Source organism: Enoplosus armatus, chromosome 7 (assembly GCF_043641665.1).
Source record: "Enoplosus armatus isolate fEnoArm2 chromosome 7, fEnoArm2.hap1, whole genome shotgun sequence".
NCBI classification, from domain to species: Eukaryota; Metazoa; Chordata; class Actinopteri; order Centrarchiformes; family Enoplosidae; genus Enoplosus; species Enoplosus armatus.
The window spans coordinates 26,704,948-26,723,335 of NC_092186.1; the positions used below are offsets into that span (position 1 = coordinate 26,704,948).

At 40.3% G+C, this 18,388-nt stretch overlaps 1 protein-coding gene across 2 annotated transcripts in view; it reads right to left on the reverse strand.

The window, feature by feature from the left end:
- Window positions 1-18,388, reverse strand: part of nfic (nuclear factor I/C) — a 42,788-nt gene that overhangs the window by 5,151 nt on the left and 19,249 nt on the right. Inside the window, exons 4-11 of one of the 2 annotated variants that reach the window (XM_070908353.1) lie at window positions 17,191-17,374; window positions 9,123-9,197; window positions 8,306-8,380; window positions 7,521-7,653; window positions 3,139-3,260; window positions 1,244-1,357; window positions 983-1,140; window positions 146-329 (exon numbers count right to left, since the gene is read on the reverse strand). In XM_070908353.1, the coding sequence (XP_070764454.1) occupies window positions 146-329; window positions 983-1,140; window positions 1,244-1,357; window positions 3,139-3,260; window positions 7,521-7,653; window positions 8,306-8,380; window positions 9,123-9,197; window positions 17,191-17,374 (1,045 nt within the window). Of the gene's footprint in view, window positions 1-99; window positions 330-982; window positions 1,141-1,243; window positions 1,358-3,138; window positions 3,261-7,520; window positions 7,654-8,305; window positions 8,381-9,122; window positions 9,198-17,190; window positions 17,375-18,388 lie in introns of both variants that reach the window. The other variant, XM_070908352.1, reaches the window with a different exon arrangement.

The following is an 18,388-nucleotide window of genomic DNA, read 5'->3' on the forward strand; positions in this document are numbered from 1 at the left end:
AGGACTATAAATGTTAACATATTCTATTCTAACATCCTTCGGAAGGTTATGTGTATATATATATATATATATATATATATACATTATGTGTTATGCCACGCATGATTACTGTCGATGGAAGTTTCTTTGCGTTGTGACAACTTACTGGGTGATGTGGGGGAGTTTGCTCCCCCATCAGAGGAGGTGGTAGTGGCCTTTGACTCTGCAGGCAGTGTCAGCCTGGGGAGGGAGGATGGGGGAGGAGCCAGGGAGGGTGCTGGTCCAGGGGGTGCCAACATCTGAGAGGAGATGTAGTGACTGGGCACTTTCACCTGGTTGCTGCCATTCAGCTGGAAAAATCAGAAATCAGAATCAGAATTAGAATTAGAATCAGAATCAGAAATTATTGATTCCCAGGGGAAAACTACACAAGTTACAGACAGACAGTGAATGAGACTTAGCTGTAAAGCGCTTTGGGAACCGTGAAGGTTGAAAAGCGCTATATAAGTGAGATCATTTATCATTTACCATTTACAACCAAATATACTCCTATTTAACAATGCCGCTATACTTTTAACTTTACATTTTAAGCACCAAACACAGATTAACCTAAATGGTTAACTTTCTTTTAGGGTGGTGTTTTAGCTTCTGTCAAAATTGTAGTAGCTTTTACTTTCTTTGTCTGTAGATGGTGCACATTAGTGTCTACATCTGCAGTTCTAAACTGCTGCTGGTATTACTCTTCTTCCCTGCAGGTCCAGAACTGCAGGTGTGAAACTATTGGCACTATGCAGCAAATGGCTGGTATTCGCTTTCTTTGTTTTACAGAACTAGAGTAGAGGTGGACTCTCTCGTGTGTAATAATCTGTATGCAAAGACTTTTAATTATTTGTGTCGTAAAACTCTAGCTGTTAGCCAGCTAACATAGTAGTGGAGAAAGGGAACAGTATTTGGAGCTCTGTGATGTACTCTTAGAGGTGACCTTCTGACTGGTTGCACTCACCGAGCTGGGGGTTTGATTGGCAGGGTCGCAGGCCAATGAGACCAGATCTTTTAGTGGGTCCTGGGCCAGGTGAGGAGGATAGCGGATTGCTCCATGGGGGAAGTAGGAAGAGGACGGGAAATGAAGAGATGAGGAGGGATGGGGACTCCGAGACAGACCTGGACAGAGAGAGAAACGAGACAAAGAGGGAGAGAAACAATACAGTAAATGACATTTCTGTTCTCCTTATGGGAGTAAATTATGAGTGTGTGTGTTACTGACCACTGTGAACAGCTATGACTGGCCGGTGGTGCTGAGTGAAGGACCCCAGTCTTGGTGAGTCTTCCTGGGGAGAGGGACTGTCCAGCTCTGCCTTCTTCACGGGAGGAGAAAGACCTAAAACACACACAAAAACAAACGTATTTACAGACGTATTTATTGGTGTTGGACACCCTTATTTTGTTAACTTGTTGGTTTAAAGAGCAACTTAACAGCTGCTGTAAATCTCGTTTTTGCTGTTTTGCATTTTTGGCCTTTTATGTCAGTTAACCACCCTGAAACCAGATAACTGGACTGAATGTTAAAATTGCTGCATTATTTTGAAATGGTACTATGCAAGAGAGTACATATTAAACTAGTTGGAAGGCTTCCCACTACACTACTGGGTCCAAACACCCCAAAGCAGTCCCATCTCATGACAAACAATTGTGCTGAAAGCAGGTCAGAAATGACGACATACTATACAGTCAGGTGTGCATTGCTGTAAAGTGGATCAGTGGGAAAACTCCCAGAACTCCAGCCAGCCAGTGTACCCATGCTTTGAGATACTGTGAGATTTTGGTTCCTGACTGGTCAGAACAACTTACCTACTGGGCCATCAGTATTTGAATGTCATTCATTCATTTAATGGTAGGAATTTTCAAATTGCCTACTGTTAAACATTTTCCTTGTATCTACAAGCTAATGCTGGTGCGTTCTGTGGTGGTGGTGCATGTCACTACATTGTGGTTGTGCTTATGTTCTGTGTACTGTAGTTATATTGGTCAGTTTTGCATTCGTAACAGCTGTTTGAAATAGGACTGACACTAACATCCTAATGGGACAATATGCCATACATTTGCAGGGTTTTGGACATTCAGAGCAAAGCAGCTGCTGTTCCACTCCCCCAAAACTCAAGCATGTTATAAAGTGGCTCCTCCTAAACCCAGAATAACCTGACCAATCAACTTCAAGTCAAGTTTGCACTTATCAGATAAAATGATGCTACACTAAGCTCATGACCATAAGTGAGGGATGGAGCGTAAATCGACTTGTAAATTAAAAGTTTCACCTTCAGGCCCAGCTTCCTCTTCCCCATGACATTCTGGTACAACACAGAGTGGGTTGGTGCCAGTTGACAATTGTACTGATTATTGAGATTTATTAATTGGTCATTGGGCAAAATGTATTTATGAACTGTATAAACTCATATATATATATAAACTCTCTGAGTGGTCTGTGGTCAAAGGAATTCATTAGTATATTGCAAGTGAATTGCAAATTGTGTCTGTAAAGTGAGATATTTTACTTTAACTAATTTAACTAATTGTAATGATGTTATGTAAGTATTAGATCATATTATAAAGGCATATTTCCTGTGAGTGTCATTAACAATATATGAGTTCATATTGTAGTATATATATGTGTTTGTTTCTGCATTAGCAAATGGGTTGATGTTTGATGACATAATTCCATGACCATGGGGATTCTATATATAAAAAAAAACAAAATAAAAGGGATGCAAATTAACTTCTGCTTTGAATTTTGTAATTTAAGTTGTTTATTAACTCTCCATAAAGGTGATAAATATATTTAATATATAATGATAATGATAAATGTTTTTAAAATGTTGCGGTATTTCTTAAGTCACATTAGTAGTGATACAATGGCAGAGCAACTTAAGTTCAACAAACACTGATATGGTCCTTCAGAATGCATCATAAGGATCAACAGTGAATAAAAGACAACACTGAACACACTATTCCTTATCCTAAATGCTTAGCACACCATAGGGAGGATGTTAAACAAAGCTGCCAGACATGGTTTTAGTATGTAAGTAACATATTCAGTTATTCTCATGCTTTAGTGATAAATGCTATTTGTGTCTGCTAGTACAGACAATGGTCTTATTCTGTTACCTCCTTCCATGTCATCAGTCCAGTTCCTGGAGCTGCTGGCAGGAGAGGAAGGTGAGTGGTAATACTCCCCTCCTGGACTGTCAGCCTCTTCCTCCATAGAGCCAGACTTATGACGCTTACTCCTGCAGACACATATACAGATATTTAGGATCATGGTTTCATGGTCCACTGTGTGGAGTGATGAAAGCAGAACGCTTAGGAAAAAAAAGTCCAAAATGTCCTCTTAATTAGTTTTGTCGGTGATCAGTGGCTAAAAGTGCTTCAGTAACTACAGCACAAGGAAAATGGTGGAGGGCAAAGAGTGAAGTAAGGCCTGTACATGTACATTTACTTGTCCAGTAAATACAAGTTAATAATGTTATGTTAATAATAACTGACATCTCTGCAAAGAGATCATTGTAAAAGAAATAAATAAATCTTCAGAACTATTTAACCTACATTTATTTTTAAAGGAGTACTCAATCAATTTAGTGTTACACTTCCACAAAGTTGGGGGACAGACTTTAAACAATGTTCAAAATTGAAGCAGCAGAGGCCAAAATATCCTGACCTTTAGGACCTGTGTCCACCAAAGTCTTTTTTTCTGAGGCCAGCGTATTTTTTTAATTGTTTCCAATGGGAGCGGCACGTATTTATGCTCTGCAACAATGGCAAGAGCGTGACGAGGCGCTGAGCGTGTTTTCTGCTCTGAGCACTGAGAGTTGAAAAATAAGAGTTGAAATTTTGGGTGAAACGTTGCGCTCGTCACTGTCACTTTTTACCCAGCCGTCCAATCACAGTGGAGGAGGGGCAGGACAAATACCACAAAGACCAACGGAGACGTTTTCTCACACACAGCATAAGTTACATGAAACCAGACAGACTGTCCTCTCTCCCTACATGTTTCAGCCTTCCCTTCATCCAGGGCAAGGGCCAGAGCAAGTACTCTACCTTGTGTTGACACCTGCGAACTATCTGCGAAATTGGATAAACTACTTGCAACACATATATTTCGTATCATAGCAACCAAAGTGTCTCAGCTGAAAAAATGCTGTGCCTCCAGAGCACTCTCAAGCTCTCCCAGCTGGGCGTTTTCAGAAGAGCACCTGGCGTTTTGAGCTGGGAAAAAACACTTTGGTGCACACAGTCCCTAGTATATGTCAAGTTCCAAAGAACTGGATCCTACATTTCCCATGATGTGACCATTCAGACCATTCATTTCAGGCACTCCCTGCTCAAGTTCAAGTTCTTTATTTGTCATATGCACATTTACAGTAAAACAATTATTTTCAAGCGCTCAAGAGTTCAACAGTCTCATGGCCTGTGGGATGAAGCTGTTCCCAAGCCTGTTGGTGGGGGACCGGATGCTGCCGTACTGTCTGGCAGATAGCAGTAGGCCCAACAGTTTGTGGCTGGGGTCTCTGATGATCTTGTTGGTGATGATGGTCTTGTTGAGGTCATCCATGGGTGATTGATTTTGGAGCTGCCACACAGTCATGCGTGAACAGGGAATACAGGAGAGAGCTGAGCATGCAGTCCTGAGGGGCGCCCGTCAGGAAGTTCAGGGTCCAATCACACAGGGCAGTGTTGAGCCCTAGGTCTCTGAGTTTGATGACAAGCTTTGAGGGCACAATGGTATTGAATGCTGAACTGTGGTCAATGAACAGCATTCTCACATACTGCATGTGCTTCTCTAGTCCAAGTGGGAGAGGGCAGGGTAGAGGGCGATGGATCGAAGTGGATCCAGTGAGTGAGTTTTTAAAAAATATTTTTTGGGGTATTTTGCCTTTAATGGATAGTGACAGAGAGAGACATAGAGAGCGGATGGCATGCTGCACACATCTGCTCGGGATATTATCAGTGGGCAGGAGTCCTGGGCCTTTTGTACCACCTAAGCCTGGAAGTTGTTATCAAAGCTTGCATAGAAAGTGTTCAGGTCATCTGGGAGAGATGTAGACATTATCTCAGCACTGCTGGTTTTCCTTTTGTAGTCTGTAATAGTTCTTAGTCCAGACCACATGTTTCCGGAGTTGGAGCCCTGGTAGTTAGACTCCACTCTGTCCCTGTATTGTCTCTTAGCACTGCTAATAGCTCTCCGCAGACTTCATGGATCATGGTCCATGCTTTAAATTTGGCACAGTCTTCCCCATTAACCCAGGGCTTCTGCTTTGGGAATGTTTGTACAGTAATCCTCTGTACAACATCATTGATGCATTTGTCGATGTAGCTAATGACCGCTCCTGTGTATGTGTCTGTCTGGTCTGGTCTGACCAGAATTGAATGGTCCATGTCCTCGGTTTGGATGGTGTCGGCGTGTGGTGGAATTTACACACCTGTGAGAACGACCAATGTAAACTCCCTCGGGAGATAATATGGATGGCATCCAATCATTAAGTTAGGAGAACTGCCCGAAGAAATGATCTACACATCTGAACACCACTGGTTGTTGATCATGAAGCAGACCCTTGCTCTTCCCCAAATGTATTGTCTGGTCCTGGTGAGTCCTTTTGGCACAATGGCTGTGTCTGGGGTCAAAGGGTCGAGCCAAGTCTCTGTGAAAACCATAACGTTACAGTTCTTAGTGCCCTGTTGAAAGCCATCCTGCACCTGAGTTCATCCAGCTTATTATCTAGTAACTGCACATTTGCTAGAGGAATACTCAGTAAAGGAGGCTTACGTCTCCTCAGCCTGACCAGGACCCTGGCCCTCAAACCTCGCTTCCTTTGACTCCTCCATTTTCCAGGTACAGCAACAGGTAATCCAAGCCATGGATATTTCCTATTGTTCATTGATCTTGGTGAAGAAGCGTCCACCAACGATCTGATGTGCAAAAGTTGTTCTCTATCATATTGAATGATAGTGCTCGCTTGGGCGGTGTGCATGTTATGAAATAGTCAAAAATAAATAACAGAATAAAACAAAATAAAACAAGGGAAACGCAACGTGGAGGAGGAGCTTGAGACATGGCAGCTGTCCCCGGCACCATCTTTAGTTTGCCTGGTAAGTGCCCATATCTTTCAAACATCACAATGTCAGTTTGTAACGTAGAATTGAAATTTGTAGTCTCCAAGCCCAAGCTGTGATAACCCATGATGGGTTATTTTCTCAGACTAGTTCCTCCAGTTTGACCAGTAAACTGACCCTTAAAACACTTTGTATTCCTTCTTTATTTTCAGCGTCTCTCTAGATCTTGTAATGGCATGTCATTAACTACTCTTTTTATTGAGCATACTTTTCTGGTGTGAAAAGAACAATTAAGCAAATTTCCTAACTGGACAAATCGACAAAACTGTTGTAAAATAGGAGTTCAGCGTTAGGAACACATGGTAGTCATGGTAGTTTTGTGCATCCACCACACCCTTACTTTACATTATGTGAGCATCACACTACTCAGTGCACTGACTTTTCTGAACCGAATTATGGTCGTCCAACACCAATCGCCAATGCAGGATAGATGCATGTGAATGGAATAGAATGGTTTACATGATGTAATTGTAATGTTGTTGTTGCTGTTGGATGACAATCACTACCACAGATTACACAGTACGTAGTGAGAATATACATGCTTTTTTATATATCACACTGTCCACCATATTATGCACAAAAAGAGCGGTTAAGCTTTTGAATGCAAGGCACAAAAATAGCACAGGACATGACTGTAACTGCACAAAAGCACAATGCTTGACACCAGAAAAGCACTGCTTCACTTGATCATTACTGGGTGACACATAAAACCATTCACACCTATGGGCTAATTAGAATCACCAGTTGAATTAACCTGCATGTCTTTGGATTGTGGGAGGAAACCGGATAGGAGGAAAGGAAATTCACACCGGTAAATGATAAAATACATTCAGCGTGTGTGTTGAAGCCAGTAGCTCACAATCTCAGGTTTTCACTAAGATCCACAAGCCACAAGAGCCACAAGCTTTGTCTTATTTCAGGGCATCCTGCTTGTTTGGATGCTGCCTACACAGGTGTGGCTTTCAGAGGACTAAATTCTCTGAAGGCGTCACTGTTAAGGATTCACAATAGCATCAGCCTCACTCCTACCCACTCCTTAGTGACCCGCACACAATGGATTTGAGATTCTGAAGTCTGTAAAGGATCTCCACATTTGGGGGAAAATGTATGGAGCCTTTGGAATAGTTGTCAACTTGTTATGTCACATTTGGTTTTAAAATGCAGACTTCGAAGGAGGGGGATCCTTAAAATGGGAGGATTTCTTTGCCAGATTAGGACTTCCTTTAAAGTCTGTTTGACAGTCTTAATTTGTGTTAAGGGTTTACATTTGAACTAAGCTCAGTATATAGTATTTCTGATGTTCTGGTGGTAAAGGTTAATGCAAGGTAGTCAATGCAGATGTATTACAATTTGCAGTGTCTGTGTGTGTGTGTGATTACCCGCTGGATGAAGTGCTGGCCAGTGATCGTCTGAGGCTGACTGGCTGGTTGACAGACTGGTTGAGGTCGTAGGCCAGATGACCCTGGAGCTCCCCCATAGAAAAACTAGGTCCTACTCCTGTGACTACTGGAGCTACACACACAGGGAGAACACACTGTGGTTATGACCTGCACAATGAAAATTGAATATCATCCTGTCAATACTTTTTGTTTCTATCTTTCTGCCAATTTAATGCAAATTGTCACACAACACCTAATACTTATCAGATATCCTAACTAGCTTTGTTGAAGTGACTGAATCTGCTGTATTTCCATTGCATTTTCTTTCTTTTCCCATTTTGTAAAAGTGTGGAGCAAATCATTTTTTCATTATCCTGACAACACATATACTTTGAATCAATCCAACAGCAGCCAGTCTGTATTTGTTTTGGATTTTTGTATGTGTTTTGGAATTGGCATCATTTCTGAAGCTGCAGCACGTTTCTCATAATGGAAATGTCTTGGGCCGCGTTTGCCCTTGTCAGCCACCGTAGAAGACAGACAGCAGATGATTTCTTAGCTGTGGTGAACAATACTGACGCCAACATGCAAGACACTCTCTCACACTAAGACACACTTGATTATTTGATTTATTTGAAATAAATCAAAACTTTAAAAAGCCATTATCATTTTTGTAGGTTCTGTCGTCCGATGTCAGATGACGTGACACGCTCAATGTAACTCATAAACTCATAAATAAAATGTCAGTTCGGTAAAGGCTGAAGCTAATGGTAAAGTAGACTTACTTCTTGAGACCTGGACCAGCTCAGTGACACTGAAAACTCCTGATGTCACAAAACTCTCCTGGAACTCTGGACCATCTGTAGAAACACAACAGCACTTAGACACCAACGCTGTGTTTGTGTGTGTGAGTCTAGAGCAATCAATTCAGATGTTGATGGATCCCTTGAAATTAGGTTCTTTCACTTAGTTAATGGTATGTGGATGTACGGCAAACCCACCAAGGTGGTTCATACTTTTAGTTGTGCACTGTATTTCCCTGGTATAAAGTTATGAGGAATTCTTATCAGAAAATTGTGTGCTTTTGATGACTTGCTTTTATGTTTTGTTTCCCCTTTCTCTAATTTCTATTATTTCAGTGTTTGTTGGTTTGGTATGGTTGTTTAATTTTACTTCTAACAGTAAAACATTATGAGGAATGTTTTGTCTTTCTAGACAATAACACAAACAAAACTGAATACTGGATGAATAATTTGTAAGGCTAGATTCAATAGTAATTACATAGCAACTTTCCTGGTATAACTACGTAATTTGGTACTAACTACATATAAACATATATCTGAGAATTACAGTATGTAGAGTGTAGAGATAAGAGTTTAGTAAGTTGTTTATGTTGTGTACAGATTTTCATAGTAATTTCCTTGAAATATACAATTAACAGACATTAAATGAAGAAAAAAAGAAAATTGGTTTATACACAGACAAAAATTATAAAGATTATGCATGTGCATGTACATCACAGAATCATTTGTAACAAAATGGTTCTTCTTATGTAACCACAAAACAGAATGTTACTCTATGATGGAAGATCCTTTACATTACCCATGGTGGTGGTTCGACTGTCCTCCTGATCAGAGCCCACTCCTGTACGACTGGGACTGCTGCTCTGCTCTGCCTCTGAGAGAGAGAGAGAGAGAGAGAGAGAGAGAGAGAGAGAGAGAGAGAGAGAGAGAGAGAGAGAGAGAGAGAGAATTCCTGATTTCAGCTGATGCAAGCAAAAGTGAAGAACACTTGTCTCATATATACTTGGCTAACCTCACTGTCAACAAGCTTAATAATTTTGATATACACCTGAAAAAGTAGAACGCATACACATTTTTTGGGATGACTAACACTTTGCAATTGGATATTATTTAGTTTGTTTGTTAAAACATACTGTATACTTCACATTAATTGTAATGCTAAGTGTTGTTTCTGTAAATGGTCATTAACGGTAATCAGGTTTCTTTGGTGATTAGGACAATTTCAGAATAATTTTGTATTTTTGTATTTTTTGTTATCAGCAACAATAACATTAAGTTACACTTTTAAATTAAGTGGTTTAGGATAATATGCACAACTTGTTGAAGGCCCTACACACCTGCATTTGTTTTCACTTATTCTTAAATCATTATACAGTGCTTCTACAGCAGAGCCAAATAGCAACTGGCCAATCAATAACAGCAGCCAATTAACAGTTGTGGCGATAGTGGCAGCTTTTGACATTGTCTGGTCTTTATATCCTCCCTGTTGTGTCCTGCTAATTAAATATACACATTTTATGCCAGTAGAGGGCAGGGCATAGTAATACATTTTGCTATTATAGACTTTATAGACATTTTTACATTTTATCAAAGAGGTGTAACTAATAAAATTAATGGCTACATTCTCTTAAGGTGAGCCAGGTTATGAGCAGGTGTTGAGCACTGGTGTCTTACTAGGACACTTGAATGGAACAGAAGCCATTATTAATATGACTAGTTACAGTTGTATTCTTCCTTTTATGATGTCTGTTGTGAGATGAAAAGATGTGAATCAAGTCAAATGTATATGTCTCCACCTGTATATTACAAGTGTGTTAGTAGTTTCTCCAGTATGCAAAGCAAGTAGTCTAATTACCAAACACGCTTACAACAGCAGGAAACTCTTTGCATTTGTATTTGCAAATCCTGCAGACACAGTATGTGGAGATTGTCATGAGATGAGCATTGAGGATATGGTTTCATCACCAAATTACAGAATTACTAGTGCCAGTGTTCAGGGAATGTGCATGAATATTCTTTCAAACACACAGAGCCAATCAATATGTCTTTGATTCAGTAAGTATGCCATTAGACGTCAGTCCTTTGAGCTGGAGTTGTGGCTGTGCAAGATTACTCTGCTGTTTTCCCATTTGATCAGTGTATCAGTGCAGGAAATTTTCAACCGTTTGTAAAGGTGATCATTGGGGAAATGAGTAAAATATTTGCGACTGTGTAGCTCTGTTTGTGTAAAATTAGGTGGTAAACCAGGCTGCTCATCCAGATTGTCAAAGATGACTTAAACACATCGAGAGTAAATACTGAGATACTAGAGGTACTAGAGATATACAATACAAAAATGTCTCCAGTATACTTGCACATTAAAACCACAGTCCTGACATTGTAATACCACTGTGAGTCAGAGATCGCCCACAATAGATCCTGCTGCAAAACCTCCTCCGTTTTCTCGTCTGGCTGTGGCTAACCGACCAATAAGAAAGAAAAAAATCTGAAAACTCAGACAACTTCTGTGTCACTAACTGAGTATGACTCAAAAAACATCCAGTATTACTTCCATCCATACATACCTGCTTATACCTGCTTATCCTTTAGAGGGTTGCGGGGATATTGGGCGAAAGGCGTTGTACAATCAATCACAGGGCTGACACATAGAAATGGACTCACTTGCACTCACATTCACACCGACTGGAAATTTTCTGTATGTTTTTGGACTGTGGGAGGAAACGGGAGCACCCGGAGAACACCCACGCAGGTCCAGGAAGAACATGCAAACTCCACACAGACAGGCCCCAGTCAGCCAGCAGGTTTGAACCCAACTTTTTTGCTGTGAGGCGACAGTGCTAACCACTGCATCACCAACCGCCTTATTAGATTAGTACTGGAACTACTTGCCATAACAAAAAGTAGTATCTTAGAAAAATGTACTGTAATGCACCACTCCATCACTAAGAAAGCCCAACAGAGGATGTACTTCCTGCGTCAGCTGAAGAAACTGGTGCACTTCTACACCGCCATCACCATCCGGTACGCTGCTGCCACTGCCAAGGACAAGGGTAGACTGCAGCATATCATTCTCTTCGCTGAGAAGGTGATTGGCTGCAATCTGTCACGTCTTCAGGACCGGTACGCCTCCAGGAGGCGAGCAGGAAAGATTGTGGCTGACCTCTCCTACCCCAGACGCAAACTGTTTCAGACATTCCCCTCCAGTAGGAGGCTGCTGTCCATCAGGACCAAAACCTCACGCAACAAGAACAGTTTCTTCCCGTGTGCAGCTGGCCTCATCAACAAGGCCCGGGACCCCCATTGACACTTAACGTACAGTCTGTCTCAATGAATTACATTATGCACATCTTTTGGACTATTTTCTCTATACATTGCACATATTCCTTATTCCTTATACTTATTACTGTGAATTTTCGCACATTCCTTGGTCAATATTTTGCACATTCCTGCACAAACTGTTCAGCTCTTTCATTCTAAAAACAGATATATTGTACATACTTTATATTTTTTGTTTTTTATTGTCAAATTTTTCTATTTTCAATTTATATTTCTTGACTTTTGTCGTACTTTTATTTTTTATTTTCTCTTACTATGTTCATTGTTAAGCACCAAAATACCAATGCAAATTCCTTGTATGTATAATTCTGATTCTGATAAGCACAAATTTTGGCTCAAGTTGAAACATTTTCAATTCAGATGCATCGTTACCTCAGCTTGCTTCATCCTTGGTAAATTTGTGTCTATTCTATAACAATTAACCATTTCATGAACACTTCATCAACTATCTCATAATCCAATACGCATATGGCTATGGCATTTGCTGGGCACATTCATGCTCCCCAAATGAGGAACCCTTTTGGACTTAGTTATTCTTAGTATGATTGTTAGAAAAACAGGATTGTCCATATATTGCGTTTTTTCATTTTCATATTGCAGGGTATAATGAACATTGCAGCTTCTTGCAGCTGCTAACCGAGCTTTAAATATTTAACCTTGTTCAACCTAAGGAATTATATAATTGCTTAGTTTGCAATCAATAAGTGTTAATTAATTAAGTGGAGTAGACCCTGGGGCGATCACTGCCCACCGCACTTTCTGACCACCCAGCCAGACAAGACAGACCAAGTGCCGCTGTGGGTGGTGTGAGCGCCCCTGGAAGAGAGGGAAGAGAGCCAGGACAAGAGCAAAGCTAACCCAGCTAGGATCTAAGGTTGCTCCACTGCCAAGCCTACCCAGTTGCAGGAAAATGGAATGATGGACTCAGACTAACCCAGCATTGAGCGGTTGTGCCCACATCTTACAGAGACCTGGCTCCATCACAAGATCCTGGATCAAGCCATTGTGCTCAACAGATGGCTGGGTGTTCCGCACCGACAAGGCCGCAAGACTCCGAGAGGCGCACTCTGTGTTTACATCAATGATACTCGGTGCTCAAACGTAGTCAGAGTTGATGGACAATGTTTCCCAGGCCCAGATGTCGAGTTTAGAGTTCGAGTTAAGTTTAACATGCCAACCATATTATCAACACTTTCTTGATGCTGCTGTTTACATTCCCAAATTCTATAATTAGAAAACTATATACAGTATCTATGTAAATAACTGAATATATTGTCTTATTTATTCTATTTTTATTTTCTATTCTAAATTAAAATATTTGTATATATGTTCTGTGTGTGTAACATCAAAGGGCTACAACTTACATTTCATTGTTCAACCCTGTATTGTAAAATGAAAAAAAAATGACATTGGTTCCTTGATTGATTCCTTGATGTCAAGGAACCTATCAAGCAAACCTGCCCCTTTAAGACTCAAGATTACATGCTGCTAATGATTTTGCCAATATGTTTGAAGAAATGTAATGGCTGCATGGATTATGTTCACTGGCAATATGGTTTTCAGTCTAAAAAGTGCATCACACAGAAACTGCTGGGAGGTGGTCGGGTACATGATGGGTGTACAAAGACCAGGACTATGGCACCGGAGACAGGGGTTTGTGTCCTGAGTCCAGTGTGTGGTTAGTAAAAAAGCTAAAAGAAAAAAAGTCTAACAGAATAATGGGATGGTAATGAAATGGTTATTAAGCAAACATTTCTCTGAAATCTCTTAAAAGGTCCCAATGCCTCCTTCCCTCTGCTATATGTCCACTCTTTCTCTTTCTTTCCTTCTCCTCCTTTCTTTTCACACTTCTCCTCCTGTCATGTGCTCTGCTGGCTTTCCTCATGTTTTTGCTCTCAACTCCTGTGATGTGGAATGCAGAATGTAACGTCAAATGCACTTGGTTAAATAATTACAGTATACAATGTGTTATTCTTTCTCTCTAGTTTGTTTTATCATAATGTGTTTCAGCTATGTGGTAAACATTTAATTTTAGGGTGAAGCCATTTTGATTCTGATATTCACTTTGTTCTCGCTTCCATTTTTTCTTTTTCCCATACCCTCAGTATCCTAAAATCTGTATCCCATGGTTTGTGAGAAGGAGGATAGAAATAGGGGGCACACACGGTGGATAATGAGAATCTCACCTTACCTGCAAACCAGGACAAACACTGCTAAATCAACAGGACCATCAAAAGCATCCCAGTGGGACTATCAGAACATCTAGCCAGAGTCTTTAAGTCACAAAGGAAAACTGGAGTAGTGTACGGCATTATTATGACATCACATCTGACAGCTGTGGGGAAAAACTCCATCAGTGAAGCAGCAAGGACCATGAACAAGAAACTGAATGAACAATACCAGAGACCACCTTTGAAAGGTTCTGGGGGTTACCATCTCCACCCAGGTGTTATCACTTGACAGATGCGCCATACTTGGGTCATGTGGTCATTTGCCAATGAAGACTGTGGAATGTGGTTGAAAGCTCTGAAAAGCTAGCAAGTGTCATACAATTGTCATTGAAATCTTTTGCAGTACAGTGTTAGAATCAAAATGTTAACTGAGATGTCTTTACACCAACCAACAGTGGCTACATGGTGAAATTATATTTTACATGACGCCAACAAGCTAGACGCTATAATCATATGAGGTATAATCATACCTTTGTTAAACCCTCCGTAGATAATTTGAACTTTTCAAACAATTATACCCTGGTTTAAGCCTACAGGCCTCTAGTTTCATGGAGGCAACAGCAGATAATGTGACAGCAGTGTGGGCCAGTGCGGGAGAACACACGCCACCACAGCGTTGTAGGCGAGGGGGCCAGTCCAAACGGGCCCTGCACATGGAGTGTGGCCAGAGTGAGCCCTGCAGCCTCAGGTGAGGGAGAGCCCGGTGTGCCCCCGACAATCTGAGTTGAGTAGGCAGGTGGGCTTTTTACAATAACTTTGATAATGAAATCCTGCACTCTACGATGTTGAGTAATGAGAAGTTGTCAAATACGGAGTATCCAATGGCCGTAATCATGGCCATTGCAGGATCAGCACCTTGACAGTGGTTTGTAAGGTTAGAAAGCTCCAAGAGTTTAAAATTTACTCAATACAATTAACTTCATAATCTGTGTCCAGTGTTCTAAAGTGGTCTGTTAAATGTCGTTGTGCATTTGAAATAATATATATATCCTCACTATGAAAAATGTTAAAATTTGCCTGCTCTGACTGTGCTGCAGGAAAGGGGCCCACTCATGGTTAGCTGCGGGGGGGGGGGCTCCCATGTTTGCGTTATGGTGCTGGTGAAACACCAATCTCTATTTATTACTCAACATCAAAACAAAGCTACAGCCTGCAACCAAAACTTTGGGTGTCCTTTATTAACTGAAACAACTGCCAAGTACCACATTAGTAACCACTCCTATATGGAAAGATATTTTTCTCACATTTTATGTCAAAATTATACAAGGTATTAAAACAAGCATGCTCACAACCACATAGGTTTTTTACAGAGCCTCGGAGTGGCCATAGAGAGGCCACATTATATAGATCGCTCAAAATGCTATGCGTGGGCACAAGATACAATTTGTCCGTCCTGGACCAAGCACTGGTCCAGTTGTGCTTCATGGCAATCATTCAGGTAAAATAGTATGACACCAATCTGGCAAGTGTTAGCTGCAGTTAAACACAGACCATGCCATTACCTACCACAGTCCCAATGGTTAATGTGTTCGTTGTGGGTTGTTATGTGGGATTGTAATAGGGATTGCAATGTAAATGATACAATAAATATATATCAGAAATGGTGAATGTACACAAATCACAGGAGTAATTATGAGAGTCAATCATGTTCTATGCATCCATCCACATAATGTTACACATTGATGGCAATGAGCTGCCAAGTGCACCCATTGTAGGACTAACCTATAAAATCAATCTGATATAAATTCTTCACCCAAACGATGTACATATAACAGTTTGAAGAAAATCCTTAGTGTGTTTTCTGACAACTTGCCAGACAATCATAACTTCTACCAACCTTCTGTACTGAGTGTTCTTGAATGAGTTAACATGGTCTCGATATAAATATTACATATGTATGACAAATATATAGTATATATAATATAAGTATAAAGTAAGACATCCCCAACATAGTTAGTGACTAAATCACATTATTTGGATTTAAGGTATAAAGATCTACCAAATATCTGTGTGTGTGTGTGTGTGTGTGTGTGTGTGTGTGTGTGTGTGTGTGTTTGTGTGTGCGCGTGTATATGCATGTGAAAGACAGGGGAATTATATATGAATATTAATTATAATATTTATAATTTCTGTAATTAATACAGAAATGTGTAAGTATAATGTTAATGCAATGTTCTTTCAACTTGAATAATGACAAGTCTGACACTGACCAAGACATACAACATTTTCCTAATTTTCCATCTATTTAGGAAACTTACTGTGATAATATCACAAACAGGGACATTATTATCTAAATATAAACATTTCACATTTATTTCTAGAACAATTATAAATTGTGTGTGTACATCCAGTACAACACTGCTGTTAAAACCAAATAGCTTCCATGTTTGAGAAAGTCTGGCTTTTCTAACTACCCCATCTGCTCTGTGTGTGCAATGTCTGCAGATTTGTTAAGTGTTCACACTTGCACAAGTCGCTCTCGTCCTTGTGGAAGTTTCTATTGCTCTCCAACACTGTAAAGGCGGTTGTGGACAAATTTACAGCAAGCCCACAGGAAGCATGCTCTTGAAGTTGACAAAAACAGGAAAAGACCACACGTGATGCCTCTTAAAACCTAAAAACATTCACAATGGCCGCATTTTATCATTGTACGGCAGGTGTGTTGTTGTTCTTCTTCTACTTGCTTCCTAGATTTTTCCCAGATTTGATGTATTTGTGTATACATGTGCAATATTGACCACCTGTGTCTGTTAAAGCTCTTCATCCACAACAATAATACTCCCATCTATACCATCAGACACAGAAAGACCAACCAACTCAGTAACACTGCTACCGTCTTGTTTTTTCTGCTAAAAAATGTATTCCATATTGTTTTAAATTTAGGCATTTCTGCAATGCTTTAAATTTAAAGCAAATTATAAGCCTGGCACCAACATAAAACAGAGGAGACATTTTTTTTTATTTAGCTGTAGTCTTGCCATGACAATTTCATCTCCTATTGCAGGTCAGCATACCCACGTCAGGATGTATGTGTGTGTGTGTGTGTGTGTGTGTGTGTGTGTGTGTGTGTGTGTGTGTTTATTAATCCTCTTGGTTACATAATGGTGACAGTAGAACCAACTCTCACAGTCCCTGTAAGTTATGTCATCCACTAACGCACAACATCCCGATGTAGTAAGTCGGTATTTAAGTTTTACCTGAAGTATACTATATCTCAGTTCACAAATGAAGTATAACATAAATAACACACTTTAATGTTGCACAATAAAGAACAACATTTAAGTGTTTGTTGGTACATACCTCTCTCTTGCACATAGTAAGCGAGGTAGAGGTCGAGCTCTTTGACAGAGACGGAGATGTGTCGAGGCTGGACACAGAGGACTGGATTGGAGCACTGGCCTCCCTTCACCAGCCGCTCGCCATCTGTGCTTTCCAATGGGATCCCTTTAAACAGGATGACCATCACCAGGTCCAACCTCCACACCTTGGAAAAGACAAAACACAATCATTACTGACTAAAAACAACATGAATCTAACTCTAGCCAAGATTAGTGTAACAATATACCATGAGGGATCACTGAACCAGTGCTCCCCTTCATGTGTATGATACTGCTTCATTGAATAGTTTCAAGTCATCTATACTGGCCAAAGGTTTTACTGTAAATGTATAATTTCATTACTTGTTAACTAAGCCAACTTTTCTGATGCTAAAAGGGGAATTATGTGTGTTTCCATTAAGTGAGATAAAGCAAATAAAATTAGATGATCTAATTTGCAGAGGGGAAAATTAATAGTCTTCTGTATTTGTGTGTGACACCAGGGAAGCTTTTGGTCTTCTCATCCGGGCACATGGCGCTGCTTCAATGTTTTCGCCATGTTTTTATACTGTATATTGAGCATCTTCATAAAGATTGTTATCTGCATGTGTCAAAATTATTTCATGCCAATTGCTTACATGATGAAACAGATGTCTGTCTGTCCTTTATAACTAAAGCAATTACATGATGACTGAGTTGCATAACAACGTGTGATGGAGACTCAGAAGGGACTGATGTTCCAATGTTGTTGCTGATAATATTACCATTAATAATGATAACTTACAGTGGTGACGATTGTGACAACCAAGTCCATATTTAGATATGCCAATCCCTACAGCCCCCGACAAGGGGCCACCTCCACAGGGTCTAGGAGCAGTTTAGGAGGGGATCAAGGCCACAATGGGCCAGCTCCCTCCTATAAGGGTCTGGAGGTGACCTAAAGCTGGACCAACATCAGGACTCAGGGCTCAAAATCACTAGTGGGCAAAAGGGTCCAACTGCAGCACCTCAGGCCCCTCTCATTAACGTATTATTGCCCCCCACTGGTAAGAGGATATATTCTAATTATAAATATAGAAAGGCTATATATACTGTAATACATATTACAAATATTAAAATACATCAATATGAGTTATCAAAATAATTATTGATGACAACAAATACATGTGTATTCATATCAT